Source organism: Tetrao urogallus (genome assembly GCF_951394365.1).
Source record: "Tetrao urogallus genome assembly, chromosome: 1".
In the NCBI taxonomy this organism is placed as follows: Eukaryota; Metazoa; Chordata; class Aves; order Galliformes; family Phasianidae; genus Tetrao; species Tetrao urogallus.
This window is the reverse complement of record NC_136813.1, coordinates 154,825,351-154,841,420: the sequence shown is the minus strand read 5'-3', so window position 1 is coordinate 154,841,420 and position 16,070 is coordinate 154,825,351. Positions and strand designations below refer to the sequence as shown.

General features: G+C 39.6%; 1 protein-coding gene across 2 annotated transcripts in view; it reads left to right on the top strand.

Annotated features, from left to right (window-relative positions):
• The window catches only part of SYT1 (synaptotagmin 1), a gene marked incomplete at both ends in the record, with an annotated part of 118,093 nt that overhangs the window by 99,630 nt on the left and 2,393 nt on the right, over positions 1-16,070 (top strand). For both annotated transcript variants that reach the window (XM_079549761.1, XM_079549760.1), the window contains one exon: positions 13,879-14,012. In XM_079549761.1, coding sequence (XP_079405887.1) covers positions 13,879-14,012 — 134 coding nt within the window. The remainder of the gene's footprint in view (positions 1-13,878; positions 14,013-16,070) is intronic.

Here is a 16,070-nt window from a genome sequence, read left to right as displayed (position 1 = left end):
GCTAAAAGAAGAAAAATGAACCCAGCAAGGCTGTTGTAGGCTGTTATCTGACTGCATCCACTGGAGGCCACCACAATGCCATTCAATCAACCTGAACTCACTTTTAACCGCAGGGCTGTCCCAGGCCTCAGGGTAGATGAGTGCTCAGTGACATCCAGCATGTTTCTGATCTTCCTGTTGGTTCACAAGTTGAGCTTTCAAGAGAGTGAGGTGGGAAAAAATTGTCAGTTTTGGTAATTATGGGGCAAAGGGAAATTCATACAAAGAGTTGGCCAGCAGCCAACTGTCAATTTCTGGTTTTCCTTCCTTTCATGTTTTTGGAGTGGGTAGGCGTATCTGGCCACAATTCGCAGTGTAATACATACAAGTTTTGTTTGCTAATGTCCATATATTTTGTGGCTATTTGACTAGGACTGGCTTTTGGAAAACAGCGCATGTGGAGCAGACAACAGCATGCAGCTACAAAGCCTGAGCAGAAAAGGAAAAAAGACAGCAATGAAATCAGTGTGCTGGAGAAGGAGAACTAGTAGTTAGGAAACAGCAGCTTTTTTTCTTGTTTCTAAAGCCATAGAAAGCCACGACTGCCATCTTATTTCTGCAGTCCCTCAGTCGTTGTTTATTTTTATACTGTGACGACATGCTGGATGACAGAATCCTACTTGATTTCCTTCCTCTAATCAAATGCTAGACATACATACAATCTCCTTTTGTACTGTTACCTTCTTCCACAAACTCTCTCTCTCGGAAGAGGTGGTGACATTTCCATGGGCAAAGTAGGATTTCTGCTCCTATCTTCATAACCCTTTGAATTAAATTCTGTGGGGTAATCACCTCATTCATTTTGCTTGTGTGAGACAAGGGACGCATTAGGAGCCCCATGGCTATGGGTTAGAACGAGGTATGGATAAAAAGAGTTCATTATGCAGTTTGCCTTCCCAAAATGTGTTACAACAGAAGTGAAATGTTTTACAATAGAAGCAAGTCTTTACCATATTTTCCTGGCATGTTCTTATTTGGCTTTGCCTTGTTTACACAGGATCTATAGATCTTGATCACGTCTACGTGGAATTGCATCCTTTCACCAACTGCAAAATGGATTAGATATTTTACAGACCCTCTCTATTAAAAGTTCTTCAGAATATGGCAGTACACACATACTGTAGTACACAAGTATGGTAGTGATTCCATGTTCTGCCTTTACACACAAATTGCTGAATCACCAGCAAAGCTTGCACTTTGAGTACAGTGGGTGATCCCTGGTATCATGATGGCTGTCCAGCCCAAAATAACGTGTTAAAAACATTTGACACTGATCACTGATATGTGTCTTAGTATTATTTCACTCCATAGCAAAAAGAAATTTAAGGAAGAGGATTTTCTCATATCTGGAAATGTACTTTCTTTCTACACTTCAGTAGGAAATATGATAAAAGTCAAACAGAAAAAGAAGCTTTAAGTCCTACTGCTTACTGCTTAGGATTCATTTTTTAATTGTTATTTATTTTGTTTCCTGAATCACTTTGCTGTACTCACTTGGCTGGAAGGCAAATGCGTTCCCTGTTGATTTATCCAACTCAGCCAGGGGCTTTTGCTGCTCTGTTTGATTCCTAATATGGTAGCAAAAGCCAATTTTGTGTGACTTCCAGAGGGCTCCTCTCAGCTTGGGGAATGCAGCGAGAAAGGAGCCCTGCAGAGATGAACGAAGACAGTTGTTGAGCTAATACTAATAAAGAGCAGAAAATGGGCTTCCCCACATGTGCTAAAATTTCTGCTTTCGCTACTCTCTAAATCACCACTTTTGTCTTACCTTATGGTAAGGCAATGAATTGTTTCCTGTTACCTAGCTGAACAGGTTTTCTTGTGGAAAACACCTACTCCATCACAGTGGAGTTTTCATTATACTGCTGTGTGGCTTGAAAGCACCGTGTCACAGTTTCAGTGGATTAATTATAACACAGGAATAAAATGATGCGGATATAAAATGAAATAAACTTAAAATTCTCCCCTTTGTTTTATTTTCCTTATTGATTTGATTCTGGACACTCAACTTGTCAATGCTCTGAAATACCTGCTGTCCATTATAGAAGGAAACCAATTTTCTGTATATTTGTTTTTCATTTTAATAGTGTTCTACAGGTAACAGACGGTCAAATTCACCAAATCTCAAAATGGCCTTTGCTACATCTGGTGATGTAGCAAAACCCAAAGGATTTTATTTCTCCATCAAGCAGGGTCTCTAAATGTTAATATAGAGTTGGAAATTAATTTCATCCCAAATACAGAACAATAGTGTGCAATGACATTACTCTGTGATAAGCACTTGTTGAAGCTAAATCCTCCCTAAGCCCTGCAATTGTTTTCCTTTGTGCTAATGGCAAGCTAGCCGGAGGCACTCCCTCTCTCTCTCCCTGTTTATCTCCTCTGAGAGTATCCCAAAGGCAAGTTTATTGTTTGTAAACCTGGCTTTTTTAATTAAAACCTCAATTCTCCTTTGGTCAGTCTTTTTAACGTTTGTCATCTTCTTTTCTGAAGGGAGAATATTTTGTCTTTCTGAAATGCATGAACTTGCTAGCTAGTTGTTATTATTGCTACCTACGTGTAACAGAAGGAATTTTAACTATTTCTTATTATCGCTGTTGAGTGACTGCCTTGGCAGTCATTATTAACAGACACACATAAAAGGCCTTTTGTCACATAGTTATTGACTATTTCAGAAGAGTGTTCAATAGGAGTTTGCAGAGGAAACCCGAAGCTAGAAGCTCTGGGGAATTGATCGCTTCACATTCTTAGCAGCATTTCTTAGCGGGAGCTGGGTGAAAATGGACCCATCTGCATCTTAAAAAACTTAGTACCTCAGAAAATCTATATTTTGTGAACATTTATTGGAAATAGTATTGTTTTTTTTCCAGCTTAGTTTTGCTGGAATTATTTATATTCTCAATTATATACCATTGCCTAGGCTTGGCAGAATCATCCACCTTTCCCTTATTGTTGTTTCAATCTGTTGATTCCAAATAGCAACACTTACGCATTTCACTGCTGTGTCATCCTCTTCCTCATCTTCTAATAACCTCAAACACTCAGGCTTGTCTTTTCAAATATTCCTACTTTCAATTCTGAAAGCTAAAGGATTTCTGAAATTCATATGTGCTTTCTGGATTCTTGGTTTGTTTGATTTTATTACAGAACATGATCCCTTGAGTAGACTACATCAAGTTCTCGTCTCGATGGAGCAGCACACAAAGTTATGCCAAGTTGCGCAGATGCAATCTGGTTTGTCAGTGAAGTACAAGATCAGATTGCTCCACTACTTTTGTACCAAATTGGATAGCAGCTGTATAAAATTGTAGCGGGTGTCCAAGCTGAAAACTATCATGTACCTTTGGATTTCTGATCGTTTGTGTCACATTTGACTGACTTTTAAGCTAAAGTGGTGTGCAGTAAGCGATGAAATCATAACATGTCAGTCAAATATCCATTTCTGCCATTAAATGGCTTAGAGGATTTGAAGAAGCTTGGGGTACATTGCAGCATGGACTGTTGGTCATGTTCTCAGAAATACTTCCGTCTTTCATTTAATGATGCCATTTGTCAAGTTGTCTGATCTTGTCTTAGAACAGGAATAATATTCTTGGCAGCAGATTGTTCTTACTGCAGATGCTGTTGGCCTTGAATACTTGTTCTGTAGTCTGATTTTGAATGTTAAACCACCGTATTGCGTTTGCAACGCAGAGATCTCCAGGTCTTGAATTTTTCTGTGAGTTGGGGGCACAGAAGAAAGGTAAAGTGGGTCCAGAGGAGAGCCACTAAGATGATGAGATGGCTGGAGCACCTCTCATATAAGGAAAGGTTGAGGGAACTGGGCTTTTTTTTAGCTTAGAGAAGAGAACTCTCCAGGGAGACCTCATTGTGGCCTTCCTGTACTTGAAGGGAGCATATAAACAGGAGGGAGAATGGCTGTTTACGAGGGTGGATGGTGATAGGACAAGGGGGAATGGTTTTAAACTGAGACAGGGAAGGTTTAAATTAGATATTTAGGAGGAAGTTTTTCACTCGGAGGGTGGTGACGCACTGGAACAGGTTGCCCAAGAAGGTTGTGGATGCCCCATCCCTGGAGGCATTCAAGGCCAGGCTGGATGTGGCTCTGGGCAGCCTGGTCTGGTGGTTGGCAATCCTGCACATAGCAGGGGGGTTGAAACTAGATGATCATGTGGTCCTTTTCAACCCAGGCCATTCTATGATTCTATGACTTCAGCACTTCCATAATTCTGGGCATAATCCTGATGTTACTCTTGTTTATGTAAAAATGCCTTGAGTTTCAGGTCACTGCTTTTCATTACGTGGAGGCATCAGGAATGCAGCCCCACAACCCTTGCTCTGTAAGAGCCCACATTCAAAATCTGACCTTCTGGCTTTTCAAAGCTTTGTGGTTTTGTTACACTGCAAAACAGGTTTTCATTCAGTTGTCATTCTTTGCTAAACTGATGTAACTTAGTTGAGCTCAATTGAAACTGCTGGTAAGTTTAGCCTACACTGTAATTTCTCTTTTTGAGATTGAGATGAAGATGTTGCCTGTCCCAAGAAAATCTGATTTTGATCTTCTTTTCCTAACTGTTGTTAAATTTAATCCAAGACAAAGCCAGTCTTCCGAACAGTAATGGGGAACATCACCCAGAATGGTCGCGTTCATGCCTGGAGCAGATGCAGTTCTTGCCTTAAGGTGTTCCAGGAGTCTCCTTCTCACCACTGAAAAGCAAATCGACTGGAGCTGTCATTAGTGTTTGTCTTAGGCAGACAGGAGGGAAAGGTTTTGTGTGGCCTCTGAGCCTAAAGGAGACAAATAGATGTCTGTGTCATGGGTTGCTTTAGGTTTCTTGTAGAGGATTGGTGGTACCTTGTTTGAGACAGCAAAGACTTTGATCTTGTGAATCACACTAAAGTTAGGTGTTAAAAATAGACTGTAAGAATATACAAGAAAACACTGCAAAACCCTGCTGAAAAGGCAGCACATGCTTTGGAGAGTAGAAGAGAGGAGGAGGAGAAAGAGAGCCATTTATTTTCTCTTAGTTATTCTAAATGGATATTTGTAGGCTAAAAGCATATTGCAATCATGTAGCTCTTTACTTGCACTTTTTCCCTAATGCTTAAATCCAATAGAAAAAAAATTAATGGGGACAAAATGAAGATGGAACTTCATACAAGTGGAAACTTCTCCGGTTGAAAAAGTCCTAGGAATGTTATTTCAAATTGAGATTGAAAAACAGGTGCTTGTGGACTCTCTTTATATACAAGCTGATGAGCAGTCACACCACGAACCCTTACTGTGGCAATGCTGACATGAAGACCACAGAATGTGTGTCTCTGCTACAATAAATCGCTAATAAACCAGTTAGAACATCTTTTGCTTTTAATAGAGTTTCTCTCTATTTCAGGGTTGATTAATTCCTTTCAGTGAATACTGTCACTCACTTCAGTGCAGTTTTCTTTATTATCCAGTAATACTGCAACTCCTATCTGTCCTCTGTGCAATTTAAGATTAGGACTTGTTTTGCCTCACAGCTACAGGGTTTGAGTTTTTAATGTTTGTTTTTTGATTTTTTTTTTTTTTTTTTTTGCTGTGGGGGTTGGAGAAACAACCAAAAAAGGCATTTGCTTTCAGTCAACGTATTGCTCAAAGTGCACAGGCAGTAAAGGGAAAGCTGTATCCACTGTTTTCAGAGAAAGAAAATGGAAATTGAAGGCCATTTCCTACCCCATTGCAGTCACTTAGGACATTTGCCCTAAGTAAGGATATTTCAACACTTGGCTGTGGCAACATATTCTTTTGAATTATGATCTAAACTTCTTTCTGGTTGGCATTAGTTCCTTCCAGTCAGCTCTTCTCATAAGTGCAACATTCCACTACATGAAAGAAATTGCTTTCTTTGCTTCCGCCCAGTTATTTCCAGGTGCCTTTCCTTACTTTTGTCTCTGTCTAGCACAGCAGTCTTCCTCGAGACTTTCATCCCACATGTTTAAGCCTGGAAGCACAAAGAAACATCACCAGGGAAATAGAAATTCTTGGCTAACAAAAATTGGTATATCCCTCTGGGTTTCTTTCAATCAAGTCCCCTAAAATCTTGATAGTCACACCATCATCCAGTGCACAGGCAAGAAGCTATTTGCAGCAGATACCCACAGGAGTAGATATTTGATCTGACAGAGGCCCAAAGGTGAGGATCACATAAATACGGTGGGCAAAGGCACTTCCATCAAAGGCAGGAGGCACAGTGCCAGGCCTGGCACTGCTAAATGACAGTAGTACTCAAAATGCGGTGTTCTGCTCAGCAGTGCAGATTGAGAACGTGTTTCTTGTGTCTTGTAGCCTTGTCTCAACCTCGAGACATCAGTATGTGTGTTCAGATGGCTTCAGCCAACAGAGAGGTCTGAGGAACATCTCAATCAAGCTAGCAGTTTAACCTCACTCTTTCATCGTGATGTTTGAATTGTAGGTACAAGAGGGCAGTGTGTGCCTCAGAAAGAACTGCACTCTGTCCCCCTATCCCAAAAATTGGTGCCCCCCTCTGAAAGACTTGGATAGACAGGCAGCCAAGTTTTGCAGGGCCCACAAACACTCACAAGCAGCCCAGCTAGATGCATCATTATTCACCCAGTTTCTGTCTTTTTCTGCTAAAGCATCCTATATGACCTGTTCCTTAATCTCAGTTTCATTTTGTTTTCTATATAATGTGCTTCTGCTTCTCTCTCTGCTCCTCTGTACACCATTATTTCTCATTCAGGGCATACTTCTCCCTCCCTCCTCCTCACTCCACTTCGGGGTAGTACTTTGAATCTCTCTGAACTTCTGTATATTATCCTCTTTCTGCTGTTTCCAGTACCACCAATTTAGTAAATATAAATGTAATTAATTTTTTCTCTGTATCATCAAAATGTATTACATAAATTCAGACTCAGCAGTTTGCAGGAATGTTCTGCCTGAAGTATTGCCAGTTAGCTTTGGTTTCTATCTGAATTCATTTACTGGACAGTCTGCCTACATCAGCAATCCCACTTAATATTTTTCCACCACTTGATGTTAATGCCAGCAACATCTTCGTTGTTATTGTATTCTTTCCATCTGTATATTTTGTCATATACAATGATACACAACATTTTTCATATTACAGTATGCTTTTTTGTTTATCATCTGTTACCCTTTCCCAGTATGTTAAAAGTTTTACACTGCCACACTGTATTTGCTTGCTAAATTCAGGCTTGATGAGCAGTCAGCTCCTCCCTTCCTAGTGCAAATACAGGGGAATGAGGTTTACTGCTTCGATGCTTGCAGTTTGCGTGTAATCATGTTTACAGAGTGCCTGGTTAAGTTGTGTTGCTTTTGCACCTGGGCATTATGTGTTTACACACAGCCGAATCTTAAGGAGTTTTTTCCTGTTGGTTCAACCCACACTTAGGGCGCTTCATAGAACTATTTGTTTTGCCTCTGTGCAGCTATGTTGAAGTGAGCTGCTTGGACTCAAGAGAGACAGATCAACTGCCCTTGCTCTGGCAGTAAACTTAATCATAATCTCATAAGCACTAATTTGTGCTGTTTTTAAATAAGAGTTTTGGCTTCTTCATTTTTTCAGTTTTATGCTACTTCCCCCATCTGGTGTTGTAACATTTGTTGTTATGTTCCAGTTGGAAGCACTATGGGTGGAATTACAGACTCATCTGCAGGCTGAATAGCCCTTAGGCCTTTGTGAACATTTCTGTTTCTACTGTCAGCTCTACATGCTCAGCACTCTCAGTTTGGGATTCTCAGATGAGGGAATTGCTGGCTCTGCTGTCAGTTTTACAACACCTCCATCCTCCCCGAGCTCTCTGCTTCTCTGAACTCAGCATTTCAGTAACAACTTGATGCTCATTTAACTGCACAGCTGTTATTCTGAGGCTGCTTTGCTATACACCATTCACCTTTTTCATTATAACAGGGGACTATTGTTAGTTCTTCCAAATACTGATCCCTCTTCCCCAACTTTAAATGGATTATTGGAATCCATTATTCCTATGAGAATCGATCTGTTCCTGAACATGAATGGGCAGATGTTTTCATGTATAAATTATCCACTCTTTGGATAAGTTATATAAATTATGCACTCTTCTGCTAAAGGTGCTTATGGAAATACATTAATCAAAATCATCTTACCTGTTACACCACGACAAATAATAGGACAAAAAAGAACCCTGAGCTGCATCTGGAGCAGTCCACAGGGCACAGATAGAAGTCAGCGCATGTACTATCAGTCTTTTTGACTAAACTGGTTACAGCTATCAGCGGTGTTTGACACCCTGCCTGGGCTGGTTGCAATTTCTGAACTCAATTCATGGCCACAGGGTGGTGCTGGGAGAATCTCCCAGGCATGCAGCTGAATCCTCAGCCCACTTAATAAAGTGATTTTTAAAAGTGTTTTGCTGGGATCGGAACTGGCACAGATGCCACCACCAGAAACTGCAGGAAATACTTTTGCTACCCACATTTCCCTTGTGCGCTGGTCAAGTACTGGCTGCAGCTCAAGATCTGGCTGATAACATCAAGTAGTCTACAGCCCAGTGGGGTTATGGAAACTCCAATAATGTCCCTAGTGACTAAATGGGAATGCTAGCTGAGAACTGGACATTTGAATAAAACTCAACAATCCTGTTTTCACTGAAATGTTGTGGTTAAAAAAGAAAGAAAAAAAGAAAAAAAAAGAACTGCAAAACCTATATTTTATGCCAAGAGAATTCCTCCTAGTAAGAATGTTTTTCAGTATTTCTCTTGAGATGTCAGCTGCTGCCTAAAAATTGCATTCCTCTCTCCGTGTGCTTATTTGTGGAGGAAAGTAGAATGTTCAGTAGCTTGCATCAATGAATATAAACCAATATAGAATGTACCATAGCACTTGCATTCTTTCTTAATAGTGGTATCTTACATTGCTTCTTCTCTAGATAACACATGTTCATCCTCTCTGGCTTTCTTTCCTTTCCAGAGCTCACACTTCATCTCAAAAATATTGACTTAGACAATCCAGGCATAATATCACTACAAGCTCATTATGTCATAGACTTTAATTATCCCTTCTCATCCATACATGAACACACAGAAGAAAAAGTTGAGCCAAATTGTCCATGGCCTGAAAGCCGCAGGCAGCGTGTGAATCATCGCTCTCCTGGGAGAGGAGGGTTTATAGGCCCACAGAGGGAGCACATCTCATGATTCTTGGGAAGAATCAGCAAACCTGTGGGAACTACTGACAAAGTTTGTCCCACTGTGCTCTGTGGGAGCCCTCCTCCTGCCTTGTTCAGAGGCACTGGCCTTGTGTTCCCACCCTGCTGATTGCTGTAGGATATGAGTGATCCTGGCTCTTTGTAGTGGAACTGACACCCCTCCCCGCAAGTTACCTCTGCTCTAACTGTGAGTGCGGAGCCATTTCTAAGGCTACATTTCTGAATCTTGATTTTCTTTACTTACTGAATCAATTTCTGAGTTCTTCAAGAATTTCTTTTACTTCCCAAAATGGAAGCACCACTGTCTGCCTTTGCTCTAAACGTCAGCGCTGTGTGCTTTGGCATGGGCTTGGCGTTGCTTTTCTTCTGGCGGGGGAAAAAAAAAGTGTGCTAATTAGCACCCAGTTAGCCTGAACAGTTTGAAGACAAAAACATAGCCAGAGGCAGTTCTGACACTATTTCTTTTCAGTTTCTACTTTTTATTTGAGTACATCTTCATATTACAGTATTTTTCATGTGAAACTTTATTCAGCTGTATCCATGAGTAGTTTGTTCTGGCTCAGCTTTTTCCTCGTAATCATGTTAGGATTCTTTGAGGCTTGAGGGTTTTCTCTGAACCCTCCGCACAGAGCCGTGTGGGATTTTTTTCTTCAAACTGTTACTCTCCCCCACATGCATTCTGGACTGTAAATGCACACCTAATCAAGTCCAGTGTTTCCCCTGAAGCATTTTTCGAATTTGTCAACTTTCTAGTTGCTTGCTTTTCATATTACAGAAGCCTTGCAAATATTTATCAAAGATCAGCACCGTCCTTATGTTTGCATTCAGAATAAGCCACTGTAGTAAAGCCATGCCATGCTGAGTACTTTGTTGACATTTTTCTGCTGAAGATCCATACAAGTGGAAATTTGTGTGCTGAATACTACCTGGAAAATGATTTTTCATTAACTACTGATCCCTGTAACATACTTTTCATCTTAAAATTCACTTTCAAACAGTCATTCTTGAGTTCCACGTTTTTCCTCAGCTATGGTCATTAACCATGATTTTCTTCTTTTGCAATGTAGTATTTGCTTTTAACTGCCAAATTTGCTTCTCCTAAGCCCCTAATAATTACGTGCATCTTGTCTATGGCATGATGATGATAAAATAGTTGTTGTATTAAGAGGATTCTAATTGTGCATGTATGCTTCACAGTCCACATAAATCAAGATATCTTTACCTGATATCACATGCCATATCACTTGTCCTTTAAATAACATATTGGCATCTTACTGCAAACTTCAGGAAGACAAAATTTGTCAGCTTGTCACCCAGTGCTTTAAAAGCTGTTCAGCCACCCTCCCTTGAGATGTTGTTGTAAAATCTATAGTGCACAAGTCGTTATAAATTTTATAGCTTTTTAGCATTTGTGGATAGACTGTTAATGAGTGAATAAATAACACAATGTTTTTTAATCCCACGCATTGCTTAGTGTGAGTTAGTAAGCAATGGACACACAGCCATTCTGGCTCCTTTAGCAGAGAAGCATCTGTAATGCCCTGGATGCAACATCCCTTCCTCCAGGTGGTTGGGAGTGTAATGCGTTGGGTAATAATGTGGATCTAAGCCCCTGCATACTCAAAAAGGAAAAAACAGAGTGATGTTCACCTCTTCTAAACTGCAGTATAACTGTTCACATCCAAGCTAATAGGCTACCTTGCCTTTTTGGGGTACAATCCACTTGACAAAAGACAGGTATCTACTCTGGAATTAGATAACTATCCAGACTATACAAAGGGAAAAGCTTTCTCATTTTCATTGGCATTGTATGTAGACATTTACATGTGGTCCAAAGAATTCTGCTCTCTGTGCCCATGCTATGCACTTAATGTACAGTTTATCATTGCTGGGTTTTAACGTCAGTGCTGTCATTCTTACTAGTCTTACTTACTGTGTGAGATTATTTACATATTAAAGCATTACTCAGCATGAGTAATGGTGCCAGCACTGAGGTTATGCTGCAAGTAGAGAGAAGAGAGGTTTCCATTATCGCTATGCCTCATCTCAGAAAGATCACTGGAGAACTGTCACTTCTCAGAGGTTCTGCTTGCTTTTGATCATCCTCCCTTCTTCCAATAATTGAGTCCAAGCATTTTAGCTTCTGTTATTTGGTAGAAAAGAACCCATCTTTTTGAAACACTTGTGAAGTTGCAGGGACGTCTGTGTAGGTTGCATGCAAAAGATTCCTGCAGAGCTGGTGGTGGTAGGGCTGGTGAGGTAGGTTATGGGACAGTCTAATTGAAGGGTTCATGTATTGGACTCAGAAGAAAAAAGAGAAGAGAGAACCACGTATGGCTGGGATGCTTCAAGAAACAGAAAGTGGACGTGCAGTCTAATAAGGATGAACTCAGCTAAAGTCTCTCATTCATTCACATATGTGAGTTGGACACCCTATTCTGATCTGCACTGTTTTTGTGATTAGTAAAGTTATTTAATACATTCTTCTAAAACTAGAAAATAAGTAACATGGCTTCAGTTAGATGACTTTTTAAATTCATATTTAGTTTGGCTTGGCAGTTTCACTATATGGCGAAAAAACCCAAGGCTATTGTATCGCATGGTATGTGCCCTTCTGTACTCCATTTGGGATCTCTGCCATTGACATTTCTGCATGACAGTGTTAAGATGGTACCACCTGGATCTTTCCTACTGAAAAAAACTGGTATTTGCCTGAGCCAAACTCATGTATTCTGACAAAGAAACATAAGAAACTGATAGGATGTGAAAAAGAAGCCACCAAGGCTTATTTGCCTTGTCCTGTGGCTACGAGTTGTCCAGGGTTAAATTTTGTTCTAGTACCAGCAGGACGATAGAAAATCTGTTAAAGGCAAGGCAGATAATTTAAACTGAATCTACATAAAATCTTCAAACATTCATATACACTTGAATTCTAGGTATTTGTCCCCAAAATATGGAATGTTTATGTAGATCGGAATGTATCTGCATTGCTATATAAATCATTACATTAGAGTTGCTTGTGAACATATGAATAATCATCAAATCTGCTTATGTTGTCTTTGTACAAGCACAGGTCACTAAATAATTGGCTTATATTGATTACATTTATTTCAATAGACTTATTCAGTTCCCCTCAATAATAATTGATTACTACACTACTTAGCCTTCCAGCCTACCCTAGGTACTCAAATTATACTTTATCAGCATTAAAGCTCATTTCTGTGTCTTAATGCACTGTTGCTGGCTCCTTGACTACTAAACTTTTTTAGTATAAATATATTAGCTATACCTAAAACATCATATTTTTGCATGTCAAAACTGTTGTGCAGTCAGCATGGAGCAATCAGGTAGATGGGCCTTTTCTCAAGTGTCATCTAATTTGAAGGAGTCCAAGTCTGCCAGTTGTCCACATTCAAAACACTGCATGCCATGATGTTGAAAACAGTATTAAAAAAAAAAAAAATTAAAGAATTTTGTTGCCTTTTTGCTAGCACTTCTGTTCTTCACATTTCTGCTCTTGATTCATTCATTGTGCAGCGAAAAGGAATCCTTGCAATTCCTTATCTAGCCTAGGGCATAAAACTACCCAGATTTAGTTTGTATTTGTACTTATGTCATTTGAGGGAGAAAGAATCTTAACCCTCTGTGACAGAGTTCACCACAAAATCTTGAGAAGCTATTCCAGCTTTTTCAGTAGCCTCACTACTAAAGTAAATGTATATTTCTAAGCTAAAATTTGTTTAGTTTCTTCTCACAGCCATTATACGTTATTAGACCTTTGTCCACTGTCTGGAAGAGTCCACTAACAGAATTATGTTCTCTTCAGACATACCATAGGTTGTAATCACATTACTCCAAAACTTAAGTGTCTCCAACCGTTGTGTTCCCAGGCACATTTCTGACTGTAGCAGAATATAATTATTGTTCTCAGACTCTTCAGCTGTGAATTTCATTGGAGAGTAAAGCTTGGTTTGTTCACAGTGATAAGTTTCACGTTCATTTGTCATTCTTCTTCTGTAGCTCCATCTTTTTCCTAGGAGGGACATGAGAAGCCCTCTCCATAGCTTACATTCAGATTCTCTTAGTTTACACAACACTTGACTTACAGCTGGCAGGTGTTTTCTGTAGCTCCATATAAATCCCTAGAGGAATGGCTTGCTTCACCCTTCATCACAGGTCATCTGCCTAAAGCCAAAGGAGATACCTGCCCAATTTTTGGTGATGGTACCATACCAACATACCTGTTGAAAAAGAGGAGCTTGAGATTTCAAATAGTATTTTATGGTACACATAAACAAAAATACAACAGAGCTCAGTGAAGGTATTGCTAATTAGCACCAGGATTGTTTCCAGGATGCTTAATGAACTGCAGAACAAAGGTGGAAATCTTCCTTTCCCTTGCATGCTAAGGAGATAGATAGTGCAACAAATATTTTGTACCTTTTCCATCACAAACACTTTGCAGTTGTATAGGAGTTTTCCTATGGTAGAAAATAAGACTGTTTAATTACAAGCTGCTTGTTGCTAAAGATTTTTCTTTTTTTTCTTGAGTCATGAATTTGTGAGATCAAATTCTATAGAAGGCACACTGAACTACCTCTCTTACCTCTACCTCTTCTCTTGATTATCTAGATCCCTATGTGAAAATCCATCTGATGCAAAATGGTAAGAGGCTGAAGAAGAAAAAGACAACAATTAAAAAGAATACTCTGAATCCCTACTACAATGAGTCTTTCAGCTTTGAAGTACCATTTGAGCAAATTCAGGTAATGTCAAACAGTGTTTTGTCTTCCCTCTGCATTCCATTTCTCAGCCCTTATAAATATTTAACAGAAATCATGCTAATTATCACATGTGCATGCCTTCATTAGCACCTAGGTGCCAGCCCTGTGCTGCAGGAGATGAGTGTGAGTGCTTCAAGAGGGAAACGATAAAATGCACAGTACTTACGAAGCTTTGATTCATCAGTGTGAAATGAAAAACTGACATTTTATGTTAACAGGAATGGATTCTGGAAAAAAAAAAAAAAAAAAAAAAACCTACAGGGAGATAGCAAAGGAATGTTCCTGCAAAAAAAAAAAAAAGTATAGGGGTAGAAAAAACTTGTATGCTATAATTTCCCCCAGGTTATTGAAAATAATAAATCAGTATCACTGATCACAGTTCTCTATGCATTTTTAGGAAATGTTTGTTGAAAGAACTGCAGCATCCCTGTCAAGTAAAATACATTATTTATTTATTTATGTTTTAATAGTTACCTATTTTACCATGAAAACTTTTTCAGTGCTTCCCACTTCTCTTTGAAAAAGACATTTGAGAATCGCTGGGGTATCATTTTTCTTGGCAGCTCAGTGCAGCTCCAGCAGTTCCTCCTGTGCTGTTCCTGAGGAGTTCAATTCCTAAAACTAGGAGGATCAGAATCCAGCTCATTGACCTGAAAGTTGCCTCCCCTAGTTGTGGAAAATACCACGTAACCACATCAGCATTACTCAAGGACTTGAGTACCTACCTTTGGGCTGCTTGGAGGCTAATCATCTCTAATTTATGTGAATGAGATTTCACTTCTCAAGTTAACTAACGTTTTTCTCACAAGAGAAATGATCTTCTTAACCATCTCAGGAAGATCACTTGTTGGATCATTCATTGTCAGGACAAGATGCATGGGTTTAAATATGAGAGTAGAGAACTGCATGCTGGCTTCCTAGCCTCCCAGGAGGCTCTGTGACTATGCAGACAAATTAAGCAAGATAAATTCTTTTCTGGATGGACCTCAGTTTGGAAAGTGTACTTTCGGGGGTCTCTCAGTTTGAAAGACAAAGCTAAAAGTCTGAGAATACTTGCTTTTGTGGATTGTAAGAAAGGTCTTAAACCACAGATTAGGTGCCTTGTTGCTGTGGGGGTTGAAATGACATTGGTTAAATGTACAGTCAACAGACACTGTTAGGGAAAACTGCAAGGCAACAGAGACTGCAAGGCAGCCTCCTCTTGATTAGGAGAGAGCCTGGTAAGGGTTTTGGGAATCTGCATCTTCGATTCTGACAGCAGCTGAACTGGAGAGAAGTCCAGAATCTAAGGCCTACCTTTCACAAAAGCTGTGTGCTTGCCTTTTATTGGCTTGGTTCTGACAAAGATGAAAAAGCTAAACAAGATGAGGCACTAGGAATAGAGACTAGAAAGAATTAATGACCCTCCTAGGAGCTTTTTGATACCCCCCACAGCAAAAATACAGATGTCGATGGGCAGGAATCAAAAAGCAGGAAATCCAATGGGGGATGATTCCAGTCGATTTTAATGAAAGCTGGTCATTGTCCTTGGGAAACATCTCATAACAAGTGTCAAAGAACCAGAAGCTAAAAAAAGATCTATCATATAAAGCCTCTCTGAAATATCTTGATTTCTGAGTACGGGCAGGAGTGGGGAATCTGAATGGATACCTCCAAGTTATAGAATAAGAGCTTTGGCATGTTAACACTTATTCTGTGGGTGCTTGGCCATTTTGCCCTCTACTCCTAAATCAGCTTAGTGAGGTGGACACAGACATTTTAAAAAATGTTGTAGTTTAGCTATCTAAAATTTTACTGCTTTTTTGGTAAGTTTATTAGAGTGACTTATAGCTATTTACCTCAGGATATAGCCTCAATTTAATGATCTATAGTTATGGACTGTGGACATATGCCAGTGTATTTTGGAATTAGTTATGAAAGACTGTGTTTAGAAGAGATTTCATTATGGTCACTGTAGTAATTTCATCATCAGAAAAAAAAGCATTTTAAATATTGTTTAGACTTATGTGATGGTAAGAGTGGATTTAGGCTCTTGAGTGA